General features: G+C 41.4%; 1 protein-coding gene and 1 long non-coding RNA gene across 3 annotated transcripts in view; both read right to left on the bottom strand.

Annotated features, from left to right (window-relative positions):
• Positions 1 to 21,906, bottom strand: part of LOC126375361 (uncharacterized) — a 49,591-nt gene that overhangs the window by 3,371 nt on the left and 24,314 nt on the right. The gene's annotated exons all lie outside the window — the stretch shown is intronic.
• LOC126375233 (bromodomain adjacent to zinc finger domain protein 1A) overlaps positions 3,299 to 21,906 on the bottom strand; it is a 31,968-nt gene continuing 13,360 nt past the window's right edge. The window contains exons 13-25 of one of the 2 annotated variants that reach the window (XM_050022133.1): positions 20,697 to 20,882; positions 19,647 to 19,811; positions 18,484 to 18,616; positions 17,537 to 17,695; positions 15,868 to 16,142; positions 13,762 to 13,871; positions 13,415 to 13,584; positions 12,735 to 12,821; positions 8,489 to 8,594; positions 8,056 to 8,120; positions 6,668 to 6,795; positions 5,283 to 5,446; positions 3,299 to 4,574 (exon numbers count right to left, since the gene is read on the bottom strand). In XM_050022133.1, coding sequence (XP_049878090.1) covers positions 4,409 to 4,574; positions 5,283 to 5,446; positions 6,668 to 6,795; positions 8,056 to 8,120; positions 8,489 to 8,594; positions 12,735 to 12,821; positions 13,415 to 13,584; positions 13,762 to 13,871; positions 15,868 to 16,142; positions 17,537 to 17,695; positions 18,484 to 18,616; positions 19,647 to 19,811; positions 20,697 to 20,882 — 1,914 coding nt within the window. In that variant the 3' untranslated portion in view covers positions 3,299 to 4,408. The remainder of the gene's footprint in view (positions 4,575 to 5,282; positions 5,447 to 6,667; positions 6,796 to 8,055; positions 8,121 to 8,488; positions 8,595 to 12,734; positions 12,822 to 13,414; positions 13,585 to 13,761; positions 13,872 to 15,867; positions 16,143 to 17,536; positions 17,696 to 18,483; positions 18,617 to 19,646; positions 19,812 to 20,696; positions 20,883 to 21,906) is intronic. The other variant, XM_050022134.1, reaches the window with a different exon arrangement.

The raw sequence follows: 21,906 nt of genomic DNA, 5'->3' as shown, positions 1-21,906 counted from the left end.
TAATTCCTGCAGACGCCATATAATTTTATTTTAAGTTATACCTGTCATTTTCTTATCCGCTGAAAAAGAAAGGGACGGGTAATCGACAGGCATAAAATTTATGCAACATACGTCAATTTTAAGCACAAATCTAAAACAACCGTTTAAAAATTTACCGACAGAGTTAAGTAGACAGCACGTCAAACGGATTGCATAGCAGCGAGATGCCTATTTTATTCGCTCGAGTTATTCATTCGTTTTAAAATTATCTTCTTGACAATCACCCGTCCCTTTTCTTTTCAGCGGATAAGACAATGACGGGTATAACTTAAAATAAAATTAGGAGGTGTCTTCAGGGATCGGGCCACTAAATAGTTTCATTATGCTAAATACTAGCTAAGGATATTCTAGTGCGGTGGATTGTTAAATGCGGGCGCTTCATAGCCAAGTCTAAAACTAACTTAGTTCCTAGACAATTAATACGCTAACAATTTACAAGTCGCGAAATATGTAACGTTTGTTACAGGCGTGTTGATGTACGGTCACGAGCATTATTATGTATACACTTTGGTACCATGTCACATTAACTTTTTTGACAAATTGAACTGTGAGTCTCACTAAATGACAAATATGTCAGTGCGACAGAGTCCTTAAGTGGGTACATTATATTACTCATGACTGTAGATTTAAACTTTTGAATTTGATTACCTATTCATTATTCTTAGGAGGAAAGGACAAAAACCCGCAAATGTCTTTATGACCTTGACTGCGCAGTGACAAATAATGGCGACTCAATCGAAGTGCGGTATGAGGGTGGGGCAGCGCGTTACCATGACAACCAGAGACGCTACCAACGCCAACAACCGTCATTTATGTATAATACTGCATTAAAAAACTTTGTTCTGTATTGTGAAAGTTGGTCATTTCCTTAAGATTTCTAATACGCCAATTGTCTAATAGGATTTACATTTATCAACGTTCTAATGTATATTTACATAAGTCATTATCATCAATGCGTTTGTCTGTACAAATCTAAGTAGTCTCTTAACTAATGCAATCATCAAAAGAATGCACTTTTCCCACGAATTTTCGTTCAACAAAACGCGAGTTTTATTAAATTTTAAATTTGAATATGGAACATTAATAATAAGAATTAAATACCTTATAATATACCGACTTCAAAATGACATTTAATTTTTATTCCTAATACTTGTAACTCAAATTTTTCCGATGATTTTGATTCTGAAGTGTGTAATAGGCTAGTTTTTAACTAGTCAAATCAGTTACTTTTTACTAAACGTCAAAACACGAAATTCACCATTAAAGGCCAATTTATATTTCTACACGCAAGTAAGTTTTTCATGGAATATTAACAAGTTTATTTTGCGACTTGTAGCTCTACATTATTTCATAGACAATTGACATTAATTAATTTTATTATGTAAGTGATTTTATTACTATCTTACCACTCTTGTACCCCAAGAAGTGATATCAAAGAAGATGAAGGAATAATGTATTATATGAGAATCTATAATCTAACGAACATTTATCACATGTCACTTTCTATATAGTCACCGCCTTTAAGTAAGCGCCATTTTGACAAAACCACATTCTGTTGTGATTTTTGTTTGTAAAACCTCGTAATAGACACGCCAGTTGCAAACCAGGTAACAATGGCCCCGATTCCTGCAGGCCTAGCAACATAAGCACGCGACTCTTTCTCGCCGCGACAGAGATCATCTATCTCTCTCTGTGCAGTACTGTGAGAGAGTGACGGGTGACGTATGTCGAGGCGAGAAAGAGTCAAGCGCTTACGGTGCTAAGCCCGCAGCAGACATCTCCTAATTTTATTTTAAGTTATAGCAGTCCTTTTCTTATCCGCCGAAAAGGAAAGGGACGGGTGATCAACTCATCATCCTAGCATTGTCCCATTTTTCACAGGGTCCGCTTATCTAACTTAAAGATTTTACAGGACCGAAAGACATCTGACACGGATGATTGAAAACTGTTACTTTTAAAATGAAAGAATAACCCGGGCGAATAAAATAGGCGTCTCACTCAAATGCAAGCCGTTTGACGTGTGCTGTCAACAAAATTCTGTCGGGTTATTGGACGATATAAATATTTTGGGAGGGTTTTTTTAAATTTCTGCCTAAAATTGACGTGTGTTTTATAAATTGTATGCCAGTCGATTAACCGTCCCTTTCTTTTTCGGCGGATAAGAAAATGACAGGTATAACTTAAAATTAGTTGGTGTGTACAGGATTCAGCACCAGTTTTCGAGTCTTACACTTGAGAGTCCTCAGCGCTCCAAATGGACAGCCATTTAGTAGGAGTAGTAATACTAAATATTTTCGGTTTTTAAATTTCTGCCTAAAATTGACGTGTGGTCCACAAATTTTATTCCTGTCGATTACCCGTCCCTTTCCTTTTCGGCGGATAAGAAAATAGAATAGAATAGAAATAGTTTATTATAAAAGGGCGCCACACACAAAAAAAAGACAACAACATGAAAATGACAGGTATAACTTTAAATAAGAGGTGTGTACCTGAAACAGCACCAATATGTAGATTAAATTTTATCCGGAGTGAAGATAAAAAAGAAAGAAAAAAAAGAAAAAATAGAAAGAACAAAGTAGAGGTTTTGTTGAACTCACATCCAAATATGATTTTTCAAAAAGGCTTACATGATTTTCACAAAAAGGTGACTAATGAAGTTTTTTGTTTGCTTGAATTTTGTTCAAAATACAAAAACCTTTTGCGATAGAATTAGAGTGGATAATTACGTAAAAATAGGCACCAGTCCTACGGGTCAGGATCCTTATCACAAACAAACGAGAAGGGTAGTCAGGATCCTTATCACACTCAGATCAAAGGTTAAATACTTTTTTATGTATGATTATGTTGTAAATTCAAGTGTTAAATGACAGTTACAACTGAGTTTTTGACGAATATTTTATCATTTTATATGTCTAGAAAGACGCTCATCCAGTGAGCTTTGTAAGACTGCTTCAAATTCAAAACAGAGAAACATTACCTATCTTATTTGCTCAAGATTTACTTTCGGGTAGCCATAGTCATATACAGCACTATAACAGTATCCACGGTAGATTTATCAGTTCGCAGTCCCCTTTCGGTTTGTATTTAGGACCATTACACACAAATACCACTATATTTTTTACACTAAAATCACTGTCCAAAGCTTCGATCATATACATTGGTAGGTGACCAATACCATGCACAAATCAAACAAAATATCGTTCACGGGTCAATAGGCTAGTTTCCAACTAGTCAAACCAGTTACTTTTTACACAATTACTATGGAATTTGTATGAAAAAGCAACCTGTGACGTCATAGAAAAACGTACCAAATTGTCGCAGTTATTATTCCGTTTTTCTTTATTAAAAAATCATAAATAAGTTAAATAGAAAACGTTTTTTGTCACCTTTAGATCTGTTTTATTTAAAAATCAGAAATTCAGAATTGACTTTAAGTTATTCGAAAAAGTCCTAAAGTCTTGTATTGTTTAATCTAATTGGATAGGATTCTGATTACTAAATAAAGACAGATTTGTGATAAAAACGTTTTCTTTTGTCTATTTAACTTATTTATGAATATTAATAAAGAAAAACGTAATAATAAGTGCGCATTTTGTCACGTTTTTCTATGACGTCACAGGTTGCTTTTTCATTCAAATTCCATAGTAATTTCCGTGTTTTGACGTTTAGTAAAAAGTATCTGATTTGACTAACTGAGATATGAAAACGCGGCGCGCGGTTATGTACGAAACTGTTATAACGCCTCGATTTGACATAACGTAAGCTAACTATATCCCAATTGGGATAGATCAGAGGTACATTGCAAGACGAACTAACTATCCTAACCTCACCGAGGTTTCTGTTAGACCAACATTGTTGAGCCGTATAAGGGTGAATATCAAAATGTGCCAAGTTTGGTGGCGAACTGTCATATATTTTTTTCGTGAAAAATTGGGTTGGGAACCGAGGATCCTTTTGGATCTTTTTCATGTCGGAACCCAATTTCTCTCTCTCTCTCTCTTTATTTAAGAGCTGCGCTCTTGTCGGTGGAGTAATCGCTATTACTCCATAGATAGGGCGTGTAGAACGGTTCCAATTTTTCACGAAACAATAATATGAAATTTCGCCACCAAACTTGAAATTTTGATATTCACCCAGATAATGATTGAGACAACAGTGTTAGTGAAAACTGCACTGAAGATAAATTTATAACTCATTGGTGCAAATCCGGTATCGGAGTTTGAACCGGCGCTTCCCGTTTGAGAAGCAAGCCACCACGTTTCGTCTTCTATAATGGTTGATTTGACGTTGGCAATGGTGCACCTTACCAATATACGAAGGATCACTGTCAATAGCACACGTAGTCTTTGAACCGTGTGGGTGCCCCACATCACTTGAGCTTGGGCTTCTTGGCCCGCGGCGCGTCCGAGTGCTCAGACACGCGGCGCTTGCCGGGCTCCGCCTCCGCCTCGCCCTCCAGGGTCACCTCCGGGAACTCCGGGAGCTCCAGCTCCGCGCAACGCTTCCTGATGTAGCGCTCGAGCCGCACGCCCGCCCTGTCGACATGGACGGATTATAGTCATAGAATAATTAATCATCATCATCAGCCCATTAATCCCCACTGCTGGGGCACGGGCTGACTGTATCAACAACAAATGTATGACATAGGTTATGATAACTTTTTGACATATTTCTACAAAGAGAATCAGGTCCAAATATTTCATACGAGTTTATTGACATTAGTTACAAACTGAAGTATGCAAGCGTTCCCCAGATAATAGGTATTTTCAAAACGTCAAGCCAGCGGGATCAAAGAACTGCCTTTATAACTTTGGAACCGTTGAAGTACTAATTTCGGTATTTTGCAGGGGGTGAGTACTATTTCGGTACTATTTTTTGGCGTTTAAATCAAAGCGAAAGACCTTGTCGTTAACTCTCGCCAAATTTCGCTCACCGTCAAGCTAGCAAGTGCAATAAAACATGGCTATAAATCCAGAACTGTGATGGTACAATTTTTTTTACAACAGGTACTATTTTTTTCAATAAGAGTACAAATTTTTGGTATGGTCAAATTATTTTTTCGTGCCCATTTTTTTTTGAGGCCGCTAGCTTGACGCACACGTTACGTACTCCAACCTCCTTAAAACTACAACATACAATTTGAGTAACATTATTCCTATGATTGTCATTCCGAATACACTCTAACATTATGTGCGAGGCTTGTGCCCAGCAATGGGAAGTATGTAGGCTGGTTATGTACTCACTTGGCGACAGGATGCGTGTCCTTGTTGTAAGTGAAGCAGTTGGACAGCATCAGTGCCGCATCAGCTATGACCTCCTCGTCTGTGGTGTATTGGTGCTCCTCCAGCTTGGCTCGCATCGTCGTCAGGTCCATGGGCTGATCGATCACGTCTAGGTAGTCGGGAACCTGACGGGTTAAAAAGGTTTTTTTTTTGACTTATTGTAGATTGGCCGCAGATGGCATTAACTACTTGGCCGGACAAATGGGGAGCGCTGAAGGCTCTCACCCGGTACAACGTTTAAGACAACAGGCCTGAGGGTGCCCAGTTGGGCGCGAACCTCGGCTCAGGGCGTCGTCTGAGAGGAAAAATATTTGAAAGAATTAGTCGACTCTAGTGGGTCGATAGCGATAAGCGCTGATTGAGGGAAGTCGTCGACCACGCCGGCGGGGTCGGTATCGGGGTCCTGAAGTGTTTGGTGTCGCGAGCTGATTGGCTGCCTCTATGGCTGGACTAATTGGGTCGTCGGGATCGTATATTACGTCCTTCGGTTAAGAAGGCGACATCGAATCAATTCATGTAAAAAAGAAATATTGCAATTTGACATTGGCACGTATAAAAAAGTAAGTGCGCAATGCAAACAAATGTCAAAAAGCGTTATTGATTTGTAGGTGAATTGGGTAGTTTCCTAGGTCAGATAAATTATGAAATTCTGATTGCTAAATAAAGACACATCTAAAGGTGACAAAGAAGTATTTTTTTTTTCTATTTAACTTATTTCTGTTGGAGCTGCCGCGCACTCGATCCAACAGTGAAGCAATTCGCTTGCGCAAGAGTGCATGTAACTGTTAAGTCGTTGTTGTAATGGTACTAACAAATATGGATACTATTATAAGTCCGAAATAAACCTTTAATTTTATTATTATTATATCCCAATGGGGTATTCAGAGGTGCATCTATCACAAGATGAACTAAGTAGACACGCTTCGCAGAGCTTTTTCTTTTCCGTCTGAATCCGACTTTACAAGCTTGAATTCATATAACTGTCGTCACGTGGTTTCCAAGATTTGTGTCTAATTTATAGCAATAGGGTTGCCTCCTATTACATGGGACTTGAACTGGCGAAGAATGAGTCTTCTTCTTCTATCGTGTGGATTGTGAGGTGGACTACCAACCCGCTCAACCCTGGTGTCAAGGTAACTATTGAGCCGCCAAAGGCCCTGACAAGGAACTTACAACAGTAGGTAGAAAGGCCCTGACATGGCTCATGTAACGACTACTAACTTACATCAGTAAGTAGTAACCGAGACCAACGGCTTAACGTGTGTTCCGAAGCACGGATCATCTTTCTTTCGGACAATCAGACTGATGCCTGTAATTGGATAATAAGCAAAGCCACATAAACTCACGTCCTCTATGGACACGGGCTCGTAGAACGGCCAGCTGTCTTTATGCTTCATGATCTCCTTTAGCAGCTGGTCCAGGGCTTCCGTGTGTAGTGTGTCCAGCCTACTGCTGCGCTTCTTGACTTTTTCCTCTGCAACACACATTTGTCAAAATTAAAAATGTTTATTCTCTATAACATAGAAAGGCACCAGGAAAACATATTTTTCCTTAAAACATTAGCATGGAGAATGCTACGCCGACAAGAGCGTGGCTCTTAATGATGATGACATAAGGTGACTCCATGAAAGCTATATTTTTTTAAAACATTAGCATGGAGAATGCTACGCCGACAAGAGCGTGGCTCTTAATGATGATGACATAAGGTGATTCCGTGAAAGGTTGTCAATTAACTCAGAATAAGGAGCTGGATCATCACTCTCAGTATTCTTTGAGATGTCACTTCAATAGGGCCTTTCATAGGGCCTTATGGCACACTCCAGACACCATATAAATGTTTCATTTTTACCGTGCGCTCTGTGATCCCTAGTTTGGTTAGGACATTACAGGCTGATCACCTGATTGTCCAAAAAGTAAGATGATCCGTGCTTCGGAAGGCACGTTAAGCCGTTGGTCCCGGTTACTACTTACTGATGTGAGTAGTCGTTACATGAGCCATGTCAGGGGCCTTTGACGGCTCAATAATAACCCTGACACCAGGGTTGATACATACATACATAAACTCACGCCCGTAATCCCTAATGGGGTGGGCAGAGCCACAAGTAATCAAAGACAACTTGCAGCCACTGTTGATACGATGTCGTAAGCTGGATATGATGAACCTTATGGTGATAAGGGATCAGCCTATCGCCCATAACATTAGTCCATCATGTTAGAGGACACAATCCCTCTGTCGGTTTTTACGACATGCCCGGGAAGACAAGCAGCTGAACGTTTTCTATGTTTTTTATTTGCTCCCAGAACAGCATAGAAGCAACCAGGGTTGATGAGGTTGGTAATTCACCTTACAACCCACAGGACCGTGCGCTGCCTAACGCGTAAGTGCGAGTGAGAGTTCGCTCTCCCTTACTCCTTAGCGGCTTACGGCCATTCAAGACTAAAGTAAGACCCAGGGGGGTGAGGTCAGCGCCCCATACGAATCGATGCGGGACGGGGAGATACCGTTCTATACGTAGTATTATTCTTTATTCTATGGTACAAGTGTTAAACGTTTAGGGTCGTTGACCTGTAAAAAGCTCTATCCACCCCGATAGGCACTTAAAATAAAAAAAAGTCAATTTTCTTTAAAAATAAAATATGATTATTTTCTTAGAAGGTTTCATAATATTTGACAGGATACCGATGTCTCCCTTTAAGCATATAATAGCTTGTGTTGGGAGAAAGAAGAACTTACCGTGAACACCGTTGGGGAGCGAATTTTTTGATTTTCTCTGACTTCTGCTTAGTTCATCTTTTGATCTGTAAGAAACCAAGATTCAATAAGGTTTGTTTTTGTTTTTTAATGTTCTTCATTTCATCATAAGTACAACTTAATTTGGTAACATGACTTTGGCTCCGATTCCTGCAGACACCTTCTGATTTTACTTTAAGTTATACCTATCATTTTTTTATCTGCCGAAAAGGAAAAGGACCGATGATTGACAACTCATAATTTTAGGAAGAATGAGTAAATAAATGAATAACCCGGGCGAATTAAAAAGGTATCTCGCTGGTATACAAACCGTTTGACGTGTGCTGTCGACATAATTCTGTCGGGTTATTGGCCAATGTGAAATTTTTAGACGGTTATTTGACAGAAAGGTGACAAGATCAAGGGAATAACTTACTTCCGTCCTCGTTTCGCATGTCCGTTCTGGACTGGTGATGTTTCCTTGCTGTGGGACTTCCTGGTCTTGAGCTGGACCAGCGGCGCACTGTCACTGTCGTCCGAATCTGTCATACATACATCATTTAATAATTTTAAAATTAATACCGCCAAATCCTCTCCCTTATTGCTCCGCGATAAAAACCAATATGTTTTTTTATAAACATAACATAAACAGCCTATATACGTCCCACTGCTGGGCACAGGCCTCCCCTCAATCAGCTGAAGGGGGTATGGATCATACTCCACCACACTGCTCCACTTCGGGCTGGTGGTGGTATTTGGGCCAACGGCTTAGCGTGCCTTCTGAAGCACGGAATCATCTTACTTTTTCGGACAATAGGTGATCCAAGCCTGCAATGTCCTTACCAAACAAAGGACAGTCTCACAAAGTTATTTCGACAATGTCCCCATTGGGAATCCAACCCGGACCTCCAGATCGTGAGCCTGACGCTCTAACCACTAGACCACGGTGGCTGTTATATGGTTTTTATCAAGTAATTTTGGTATTCACATACAAGTCTAAAAGCTTTAATAAGAGACATGCAGAATTCTGCGTTAAAAGCAAAACGAATAGGAAAATAACTAAAAAAGAAATGTTAGTATAATACTTAGATACCTATTGAAGAACGACTTATTGGCGAAGATAGGAAATTAAAAAGCAAATGAAAGAAAATTTGAGTTGAAGAATTACTATCAATAACTGATTATTATCAATGGGACTTATACCTGTAGGATGTTCACTCGAAGCTTCCTCAACTTCGTCCTAACTTGATTTTTTTTGACGTGACTTATTGTAGATTTGCCGCAGATGGCATTAACTACTTGGCCGGACAAATGGGGAACGCTGAAGGCTCTCATCCGGTAATCCTCACTTGAGGCGACCAGGCTAATATGCACAAAATGATAAAATTGACACGGTCAGTTTATCGATTTTGATCTTCACTTTGGTATGGGTTGTGAGGTGGATTACCAATCTCATCAACCCTGGTGTCAAGGTTACTATTGGTGCTAATTCCTGTAAATACCATCTAATTTTATTTTAAGTTATATCTGTCATTTTCTTATCCGCCGAAAAGGAAAGGGACGGGTAATCGACAAGCATAAAATTTATGGAACACACGTCAATTTTAAGCACAAATCTAAACCAACCGTCTAAAAATTTTACATCAGTCAATAACCCGACACGTTCATTTACTCATTCTTCCTAAAATTAAGAGCTGTGAATCATCCGTCCCTTTCCTTTTCGACGGATATGAAAATGACAGATATAACTTAAAATAAAATTAGACGGTGTCTCCAGGAATCGGGGCCATTGAGCCGCCAAAGACGTGACTCATGTAACGACTACGTACTTACATCAGTAAATAGTAACCGGGACTTAGCGTGCCTTTCGCAGCACGGATCGTCTTACTTTCGGACAATCAGGTGATCAGCCTGTAATGTCCTAAACAAAATAGGGATCACAATGTGATTTTTGTGACATGTCCCCACCGGGATTGGCACCCAGAACCTCCGGATCGTGAGCCCAACGCTCAACCACTGGACCATGGAGGGCGTTATCGACTTTGATGATATGTCGTTTTGTGACAGTATGATTATGCTCGACTCCAGCGGGCCTAGCACCGTAAGCACGCGACTCTTTCTCGCCGCGACAGAGATCGTCTGTCTCTCTCTGTGCAGTACTGTGAGAGGGACGGGTGACGTATGTCGAGGCGAGAAAGAGTCGCGCACTTACGGTGCTAAGCCCGCAGGGAGTAAGTCCTCAAGTCGAGGACGTTGTCGACTTAAAATACGAAAATGCTCAGCTGAGGTCGAGTGGAGGAAAAGTCGAGTGAACATCTTAGAATACGGGTGTTGGCCAAGTTCCACACGATTATGACAATCCAGTTTCAAAAAAAAAAAAAAAAAATACACAATGGCGCTAATTCCCGCAGACGCCATCTAATTTTAAGTTATACCTGTAATTTTCTTATCCGTTGAAAAAGAAAGGGACGCGTAATGGACAGGCATAAAATTTATGCAACACACGTCAATTTTAAGCAGAAATCTAAAACAACCGTCTAAAAATTTTACATCGGCCAATAACCCGGCCAATAACAGAGTTAAGTAGACAGCACGTCAAACGGTTTACATACCCGCGAGATGCCTATTTTATTCGCCCGGGTTATTCATTCGTTTTAAAATTAACTTGTTGACAAACATCCGTCCCTTTCCTTTTCGACGGAGAAGAAAATGACGGATATAACTTAAAATAAAATTAGGCGGTGTCTGCAGGAATCGGGGCCAATATGATTTTGCCATCTGATCCTTATACATCCACAGTTTTAAACATATACTATGGGGGATGATTCAGACTACGATTCTGAGTTGATATCATGTGGAATTTCTTGGAAGATTCATATATTTTTTGAAATTATTTTCAGTTTTCCTTCTCGGCGGATAATGACAGGTATAACTTAAAATACAATTAAATTTGTACAGGAATTAGCACCAATTAAAAAGGCAAACAAAATGAACCAAAAAACATGCTAGATGCTATGTACAATGAAAATAAGACAAGGATCCAAAGACATCCGAATGCTAGTGAGATAAGCCATACAGTGTGGCGGTTAGAGGATGATTCGTGCGATGACTGAGAGGTATCCTTAAAAACAGCTGTTGAAAACGTTGTGAGGGAATTTCTTAGCAATCCTTTTGGCAATTCGCCAACAGTCAAAGACAAATACGGTATTTGACCAGGTCAATGATAAATTGGGTCGTGTACTAGGTTGAAGATAAATTATGAAATTCTGATTACTAAATATTTTTTTTTTAGACGTGACTTATTGTAGATTTGCCGCAGATGGCATTAACTACTTGGCCGGACAAATGGGGAGCGCTGAAGGCTCTCACCCGGTACAACGTTTAAGACAACAGGCCTGAGGGTGCCCAGTTGGGCGCGAACCTCGGCTCAGGGCGTCGTCTGAGAGGAAAAATATTTGAAAGAATTATTCGACCCTAGTGGGTCGATAGCGATAAGCGCTGAATGAGGGAAATCGTCGACCACGCCGGCGGGGTCGGTATCGGGGCCCTGAAGTGTTTGGTGTCGCGAGCTGATTGGCTGCCTCTATGGCTAGAGTAAGTTACTAAATAGATGTAAAACTAACGAAAAAAACTTAATTTTTCTATTTAACTTATTTATGAATTTTAAATAAGAAAAACGTAATAATAAGTTCGTCATTTTATCATACTTTTCTATGACGTCACAGTGAGCTATTTCAAACAAATTCCATAGTAATTTCGTGTTTTGACGTTTAGTAAAAATAACTGATTTGACGAGTTGGAAACTAGCCTAAAAATGCTTCTAGAATTAGAAGCCAGTTTAGATGATCGAAAATCAATCTCATTTTACTATTCGACTTATTTTCGAATTTTATTTGCGAATTTAGTAACAATGAGTACGACGTTTGACCGCTTTTATTGATGACGTCACAGGACAGTATTCCCATACAAACAAAAGAAAGCTTCCGTTTTGACGTTTCGTAAAAAGTATCTCATTTGTAGTGAGGCACCCCTTGTTTATAATCTCACCATATTTAGAGGTTCTGTATACAATCTATAAGTATTATTGTATTCGATGTAAGAGGCATTCTGTATTGTACCATGTCTTAACACGTGTATCCCGTTATTCAAAGGACTTATTATTTTGAACGACCTATCACCACACATTTGACTAGGTTGTCAAGTAAATAAGATCGGTTCTAACCTCGGACTTATTTATTTATTTTAATAGTTCGGTCAACAAATGTCTGCAGAAGGGTTGTAGAGTGCGTGAGAAGGATACTAAAAATTTTTTCAGAAATGTGTTCAGGGTGTTTAGGCAGTTAACATACTAAAAGTTCCCACGTCTTGGAGGAGAGCGGGAGTCGAGGCGGGGGTGGAGGGGGGGTTAGGTTAGGTCTTTTTCAATGAGTGTCAATTAGACACCTGATGGGAGAAATAGGTAATAGGTAGGTGGGAAGCAGTAGTTTTAGGCGGATGAGACGTTCGTTATGTAAAAATTGACGATTGAAATTGTGTATGTTACCTACTGAATAAAGATATTTTTGAATTTGAGTTTATACTCATTGCTCCAATATGGATGTTTTAGCTCGCCTGCAGTGAAAGAAAAGGTAAATAGGAAAGCTTAGAAATTCCCCCACAAGTGTTGAAGCTGTGTGACGCACCGCTGCTGTTCCGACGGCTGTCGAGCGCGCGCGTGTACTGGTGGATGTTGGTGATGGCGGTGGCCGCGCACCGCCGCATCACGTGATCTGACAATGCAACTACTTTAGTACTCCACAACTCTATGCACCTTAGGACACACCCCTGACACTCCACACAAATATATGCTCTATGCACTTTAGGGCACACCCCTGGGGGGTTCAAATGGCCACATCGAAGCAATACATCTAATAAAGCAATATTGCTATTTGACATTTGTTTTAAGTTTGCAGTAACTGTCAGTACTATTCAGACGCGGAGGACAGGAGTCCTAGTATGGCTTTGAAATAGAATACTCTGGGCGCCATCCCACTTGCGTCAGAGTACTGCGGGGCGGAAAGCAAGAGGGAAACCACTGCCCTATTTGAAAATGCTGTACCAAAAAGAGCGTGGCTCTTAAATTGATGATGATGGATGATGCATTGCGCACTTACTTTTATATGCGCAAATGTCAAATTGCAATATTGCTTTTTTAGATGAATTGCTCCGATGTGGCCATTTTAATCCACCTGACAGAACGTACAAAACTGTGCACTTTAGGGCACACTCTTGACACTTCATACAAAAATCTCTAGACTAGGCAGTCAAGGGGCCAATCACGTTGTTGTTGAAGAGAAACGTAAACTGTTACGGGGATAAATACCTCTGGTGGGCGCGAGGCAGGCGGCGCAGAGCCAGCGGCGCGCGGCCCTTGCGGGGCGCGGCGCGGCGCACTCGGCGTGGAAGCGCGCGCGGCACGCGGCGCACGCGGCCGCCAGCCGCCCGCCGCTGCCGCACGCGCCGCACACGCCCGCGCTCAGGGACTCCTCGTCGCTGCGCACACACACACTTTTACATCTTGGGGCACACACACACACACACACGCACGCACGCACGCATGCACGCACGCACGCGCACGCGCGCTTGGTAGATAAGACTGGAGAATGCTACACCGTGAGAGTGGCTTATAAATTAATGATGATGAACTGAAATTTTTCTTCCCTGTCTTACCTGTTAAGTGCCTCCTCGATGTCATCGTCTGAGAACAGTTTCCTCTTCTTCCGCGGTGTCTTCTCCCGCGGCTTGCATTGCTCGCAGAACCAGTCGCCCGGTGGTACTTTCTGATTAACAAAATATTTATTTATTCAGATATCCAACAGCATTAACAATAGTTGTTTACTTATATAATACATGTACAAAATTTCTTCGCCAATAACAGGATATCATAACATGCAAATTTAAATGAATCGTGTTAGCGTGTGTGTGTGTGTGTGTGTGTGTGTGTGTGTGTGTGTGTGTGTGTGTGTGTCTGTGTGTATGTGTGTAGTGCGATGTAATATTGTGATAATTACTTACGAAAACATTAACTTACGTATTTTATATAATACTAGCGGACCCGACAGACTTCGTCGAGTCAAAAAGATTTGTAATGTTTGTAAATTTGCAGTTTTTTGTTCCTACTTATGGTTAGACAACGTTTGTATGGGAAAAGAAAAGGGCTGTTTTTAGAACTTTTCCGGCAAATATACGATTTTTTCTCACCGTAAAAACCATAATGGACTTCTAAGAACATTTAAAAAAAAAGAATTGGCCAAATTGGTCCAGGCGTTGTTGAGTTATACGCTTAACAACACATTTTGCGATTCATTTTTATATTATAGATTGTATTGTATTATACCTATACAAAAGCCATACCAAAAGCTATACCTATATTTTATTAACATTGTATTTAGTAATAATAATGAAAATAAATAAACTAAAACATTATTTGTCACATATACAAAAGACAATGAAATAACAAAATATAGCATTGTCCCGTTTCTCACCGGGTTTCTTACAGAAGCGACTGCCTGTGTGGCCTTCCAACCCGCGAAGGGAAAACCAGCCCAGTACAGGTTACGTCACATAACTCCGAAAATGCATTTCTCCATCTATCCGAAATATTGAGTACTGATATATCTTGGTTCCGGGCTTCCGGTTCGAACCCGGTAGCGGATATGCGCCAATCGTCATCTCCCTAGCATTATCCCGTTTTTCACAGAGTCCGCTTACCTAACCTGAAGATTTAACAGGCCCCATTTTATACAGAAGCGACTGCCTGTCCTTCAAACCCGCGAAGGGAAAACCAGCCCAGTACAGGTTTCGTCACACACCTCCGAAAATGTATTTCTCGGGAATGTGGGTTTCCTTACGGTGTTTCCCTTCACCGCTGAGCACGTGATATTCGTTTATGATCCAAACATGAATTCGAAAACAAATTCGACAATCATTGGTTTAGGCCTGTGCTGGATTCGAACCTGCGACCTCTAAGTGAGAGGCAAGCGTTCTACCGACTAGGCTACCATGGCTGATTAACAAAATATATTAATTTATCAACTCTCTCTTTCTTCTCTTTTTCTTTCTCTCTCTCTTTTTTTTGCATCAACTCTCGGTATATCATGGGAGCAAGCTACAGAGGCTGCAAAGCTTCGCGAGGAGTGGAAATCTGTTATTCGAACCTTACATCCCAACAGGGGATAGAAGTATTAGAAGAAGAGATGCATCAACAGCAGAACATAGAAACAGACAATATAAAATACATATGAGAAAAGTTCCGGCATGCCAATTTTGGTAGTTTCCTAGGTCAAAGATAAATTATGTAATTTTGATTATTAAATAAAGACAGATCTAAAACTGAGTAAAATCATTTTCTTTTTTTCTATTTAAGTTATTCATGAATTTTAATCAAGAAAAACGTAATAAGTCCGACATTTTATCACGTTTTTCTATGACGTCACAGTGTGCTTTTTCATACAAATAACCACAGTAACTTCGCGTTTTGACGTTTAGTAAAAAGTGACTGATTTGACTAGTTGGAAAGCTAGAAAAATAATATTGTAAATGTAATAGTAATTCTAATTATGTTACCCTTCGTTGCAATTCCTCCTGCCAGCGTGAAATAAAAACAGATAATACAGGGTGTTAGTGACATAGTAACAAAAACTTTAGGGATGATTCAGACCATGATTCTGAGTTGATATCAAGGGGAATCTTCTGAGGGTGCCCTGTGGGGCGCGAACCTTGGCCCAGGGCGTCATCTGAGAGAATAATATTTGAAAGAATTATGGGTGAGCTTACAGTGAGCTTAGGTTTGAGGCAGTAGAGGTGGTGTCCCTTGTTACATCCGTCGCAGAGCAGCATGTTGTCTGGGTCGGTCTTCCGGCGGCACACGCGGCAGCTGGCGTTGAGGATCGAAGCCGACCACGTGATGGAGGAGTCCAGGGTAAACAGATGTAACACTACGCCGGAGAAACTGCTGCATTCCATGAGAGATACCTCCCAGCGCTCGAGAGCATCCAGGTCCAAAGATTTGTTTTTCGCCTCGCGGTCTTTGCGCTCCTTCTCATCTAGACCTGGAGGGATAGTAATTAAAATAGCAACAAGGTCTAACAGAAAGCTTGGTGGGGTGTGGGTATTTAGTTCATCTTGCGATGGATGTACGATAGAGTGCAAAAGTCCAGTCAGTTTCTTGCAAAGTAATAAATTAACTGGTTGTACTTAAGACCTAGTGGTTACATGTCGTTTCTGTAATAGACCAAAGACACCTACAAACACATAAATTATGACAACTAATGGTTCATAATTTCACTACTGTTTACAAATAATTCGCCGGGCTCACTGACTGCACTTTTGCTCTTTGATTGTATCTTCTTCTATCGTATGGGTTGTGAGGTGATTTCTAACCCCCATCATCCCTGGTGTCAGGGTTATTATTGAGCCGCCATAGGCCCCTGACATGACTCATGTAACGACTACGTACTTACATCAGTAAGTAGTAACCGGGACCAACGGCTTAACGTGCCTTCCGAAGCACGGATCATCTTACTTTTCGGACAATTAGGTGATCAGCCTGTAATGTCCTAACCAAACTAGGGATCACAAAGTGATTTTTGTGATTTGTCCCCACCGGGAATCGAACCCGAGACCTCCGGGATCGTGAGCACATCGCTCAACCACTGGACCACAGAGGCCGTCTTTGATTGTATGATATCTATGGTCTATGAACCAATCCATAGATTTGTTAGTCACAAGTAACTTACAAAATTTAACTAGTAACTAATGCATAAAATTGTTAAAATTATTACTTGCGCCTTGTTTTTCTTTTCTTTTTAGGGTTCCGTAGCCTAATGGCAAAAAACGGAACCCTTATAGATTCGTCATGTCTGTCCGTCCGTCCGTATTTCACTGTTGAATGCTTGCTTCTCACTATCACGTTGGTCTAACAGAAAGCTTGGTGATGTATGGATAGTGATTTCACCTTGCGATAGATGTACCTATGACTACCCCAATTGGGACATAGTCGTTAGCTTATGTTTTGATTGTTGTATAGTGATGATATTGGGTCACGAGCATTAATATGTAGACACTTTGGTACCATGTCACATTAACTTTATTGACAAATTGAACTGTAAGTCTCACTAAATGTCAAATATCGTCCCTTAGCTTACAACACCGCTTAAGTCATTTTTACCAACTTTACAGGAGACGAAAAAAAATGTCTTATTTAAAATATCTGTAGATTTTTTTATTGCTACTTAATACATACTCTAGTTAGCGGTTAATAAATAATTATTTATACTTATTTTGACGATTTACTTTATTTTAACCTTTATTTTCTTCATCCAATGGCATTAATATGTAAAAACCGCCAATTTTCGACTTGAGCGGTGTTGTAAGCTAAGGGACGATATGTCAGTGCGACAGGGTCCTAAAGTGGGTACATTATATTGGTCATGAGTGTACTGACCGAGCGGCCTCTTGAGGTACTTGTGGTGTATGCCCTGCTCCAGCTGCAGCAGCGCGGAGGCCAGGCCGCGCACGGCGGGCGGCGCGGCGCCGGCGCCCGGCAGGTAGTGGCCCGGGTCGCGGTACTTGTTGGCCACGATGGACTCGCCCTGCTGCGCACCTGCGGGCGGAGGGTAACAATGTAATGCCACCGATTGCTGCAGACACCTCCTAATCTTATTCTAAGTTACACCCGTCATTTTCTTATCCACCGAAAACAATCAATTTTAATACATAAACTGCCTATATACGTCCCACTGCTGGGCACAGGCCTCCCCTCAATCAACCGGAGGGGGTATAGAGCATACTCCACCACGCTGCTCCACTGCGGGTTGGTGGCGGAGGTGTGCCCACTGAAGCACGGAATCATCTTACTTTTTCGGACAGCTTGAAAAGTCCTTACCAAACAAAGGACAGTCTCACAAAGTGATTTCCACAATGTCCCCATCGGGAATCGAACCCGGACCTCCAAACCGTGAGCCTAACGCTCTAACCACTAGACCACGGAGGCTGTTAAATCAATTTTAATAAGTTTCGAAATCTCGTGTGTGTCAATGACTGAGCTCAAAACATGAACCGCTGAACCTCTGACATGGCTCAATGCAGATACTATCATGTGAGTTATGAGGTGGATTACTAACCTCATCAACCCTGGTGTCAGGGTTATTATCGAGCTGACAAAGGCCCCTGACATGACTCATGTAACCATTACGCACTTAGCAAGTAGTAACCTGGACTAACGGCTTTACGTGCCTTCCGAAGCACGGATTACCTTTTTCTTCGGATTATTTTCATATAGTGATTTTTTCGTGATATGTCCCATCCGGGATTCGAACCTGGGACCTGCGGATCGTGAGCCTAACGCTCTACCACTGGACCATAGAGACCGTTATTCTGTATACCACTAACCATTGGGCAGCTTGAGCACTCCATTGGGCAGATGGTAGTCGTCCCGGTATTGCTGTTGCGGCCCCCACGTGAGGTAGTCGGCTTGCTTGTCATAGCCTCGTAACATTATCGTGCCTCGCCACGCCTCGCGGTCCTGAAACACGTCACTTTTTTCATCATCATCAATTTAAGAGCCACGCTCTTGTCGGTGTCGTTTTCTCCATGCTACTTTACACACACACACACACACACACACACACACACACACACACACACACACACACACACACACACATTCATGTTACTTTTTTAGACAATCTTAAATGAAGAATAGTTAAGAGGTTTGGCGGCGAGGGTGGGCCGCCGCCAAATGATGGAATTAGGTAGTTTCTTAGGTTAAAGATAAATGATAATCATAATAATCATAATCATTTCTCTCTCTCTCTTTATTTAAGAGCTGCGCTGACTGGAGTAATCGCCTTCAATACTCCATAGATAGGGCGTGTAGAACGGTGGTTGCCCCAATCGCCTTCCGTTCCGCAGTACACCGACCAATTTCTCAATCGCTTATGTTCTAGCTAGAGCCCTACCAGAATCCATTTCCTCGGCCTCCAACCAGTACTGATACCGCTGCTGCCCGGCATCAGGGGTGCGCTTTTGAAGTAGCGGCGCCTACTCGCTACGTCACAAGATCGTCATAGAACCTAAGTAGCATTTCCGGTTTTTTACAGAAGCGACTGCCTGTCTGACCTTCCAACCCGCGTAGGGGAAAACCAACCCAATACAGGTTAGGCCATATACCTCCGAAAATGCTCTCGGGAATGTGGGTTTACTCACCATGTTTTCCTTCACCGTTGAGCACGTGATAATCATTTATGATTCAAACGTGAATTCGAAAACAAATTCGACAAATGATTCGACAATCATTGGTTTAGGCTTGTGTTGGATTTGAACCAGCGTTCTACCAACTAGGCTACCACGGCGGACATGCACCAATGAGTTATTAATTTATCATAAGTGCATTTTTCACTAACACAGTTGGCTCGACCATTACGAGTATAGAAGACGATATAGCTCACCTATCACGTTGGTTGGAGATGTGGTTACTTTGTTCATACGATCGATGTACCTCTGACTACTTCAACTGGGATTTAATCGTGTGCTTAGCTTTAAAAAAAGATTACCTTAACTTTCAACGCTCCCAGGCAGCCGTGGAAGATCTTCTCTTCCAGCTCCAGGATGTGGTCTCGCAGGGAGAGCTCGAGGGCCTCAGACAGCGAGCAGTCGGGCGGGACCACTATGGACGGCTGGAACTTGCGCTGCCGGGTCAGGTGGTGGACGGGAGGCGGCTGGAACGAGGTCATTTATTGTTACTGCTGTTTGGTAATGTAGTGTCGTGGTAAACCAGTTCGAAAGTTAAGACTATTTGGAAGATAGAAATGGGTAGTATCTTAGATGAAAGCACACCCAAACAACCTCATTTCACGTAAACACTACACATTGACATTATCGTACACGCGCATCTGTGTGTGTGACATCTGACACCATACTGTGAGCTCGCTTAGAAAATTGTTCAAATAATCGATTATTATAAGATTTAGTAAGCATTTTTAAATTTACCGAATGAAGGAAAATCTGTACACCGCCATCTATATTGTTTTTGTGAAACGTAGCGTGGAAAGCCCCCTATTGTATTCTATATGTAAGCACTTTTTGTGCACTTGTTGTGTTTATATAATGTACAGTCATGAGCAATAGTATGTACCCACTTTATCATATTTGACATTTAGTGAGACTTACAGTTCTATCTGTCAAAAAAGGTAATGTGACATGGTACCAAAGTGTATGATACATATTAATGCTCGTGACCGTACTGTTTTCTTTATTTGTATAAACGACCTCCGTGGTCCAGTGGTTGAGCGTTGGGCTCATGATCCGGAGGTCCTCGGTTCGATTCCCGATGGGGACATATCACAAAAAATACTTTGTGGTCCCTAGTTTGCTTAGGACATTACAGGCTGATCACCTGATTGTCCGAAAGTAAGATGATCCGTGCTTCGGAAGGCACGTTGAGGCGTTGGTCCCGGTTACTACTTACTGATGTAAGTAAGTAGTCGTAACATGAGCCAGGTCAGGGGCCTATGGCGGCTCAATACTCCACCTCACAACCCACACGATAGAAGAAGAAGAACTACTTTTCGTGCCAAAATAAAATAAAATTAAAAGAATGTCACCTGTGCCACGTTGGGGTTGAGCAGGTGCAGCGGGCACTGCGTGACGTACTGCACGATGTTGGCCTTGTCCATCTCGAGCGTCTGCCGCAGCTCGCTCTCCCGCAGGCCGCGCTTATTCAACGACTGGATCAACGCATCTATCTGCTCCTCCGTGTGGTAGACCCACCAGCGGGGTCTGAACTCGCCCTGGACAGTAGATTTTGTTTTTAAAAGTCTATGGCCCTGCACCGAGGTTTTTCATGCAGCTTCTTTTCCCCGGCTATACAGGTTGTGAGCTGCAGTAGTTTTTGGCGGATGAGACGTTCGTTATGTAAAAATTGTCAATTCAATGTACCTACTGAATAAAGATATTTTTGAAGTTTATAAATGAAATGTTTTTACACAGTTGGCTCGCCCACCGTCAAGAGCGTGGCTCTTAAATTTGTGATGTGTTGCTGACCTCACCCCGCTGGGTCTTACTTTGGCGATGGTGATTATAGACACTACGGCTACCCACCTATCACGTTGGTCTAACAGAAAGCTCGGTGAGGTGTGGGGTACTTAGTTCATCTTGCGATGGATTCACTTCCCCAACTAGCAATGATACGTGCACGTATGGCTACCTGTACAGTCATGAGCAATATTATGTACCCACTTTAGAACCCTGTCGCACTATCATATTTGACATTTTATGAGACTTACTGTTTAATTTGTCAAAAAAGTTAATGTGACATGGTATCAAAGTGTACATATACATATTAGTACTCGTGACTGTACGTACTTGTATGAGGTGTAAGTGACATCGTAACGAATACTGAGAGGGACGATGCAGCTAACATTAATTTATTCTGAGTTAACATCAAGTGGAATTTTCCATCGCAAAAGTATAGAATTGAAAATAATTAAAAAAACACTAAATCTTTCATGGATATTCCGATAGGAAATTCCACTTGATATCAACTCAGATTCATGTTCTGAATTCCCCTCAGTATTCGTTACGATGTCACTAACACCCTGTATAAGTCCCACTGCTGGGGTTATGGAGCATACTGGAGTATGCTTGATACAGCATGATGCATGATACAGGACGTGGTGGACCACGTCCGGAATGTTCCCATACTGGGTACACAGCCTTGATTGACATTACAAAAAAAAATGGAAATAGGAATGATGGATTGTTGATAGCTGATAAGGCGCTCCTTTTATGAACATCCATCTATTAATGTACCCT

This window comes from Pectinophora gossypiella, chromosome 18, assembly GCF_024362695.1.
Source record: "Pectinophora gossypiella chromosome 18, ilPecGoss1.1, whole genome shotgun sequence".
NCBI classification, from domain to species: domain Eukaryota; kingdom Metazoa; phylum Arthropoda; class Insecta; order Lepidoptera; family Gelechiidae; genus Pectinophora; species Pectinophora gossypiella.
This window is presented reverse-complemented; position numbering and strand designations above follow the sequence as displayed.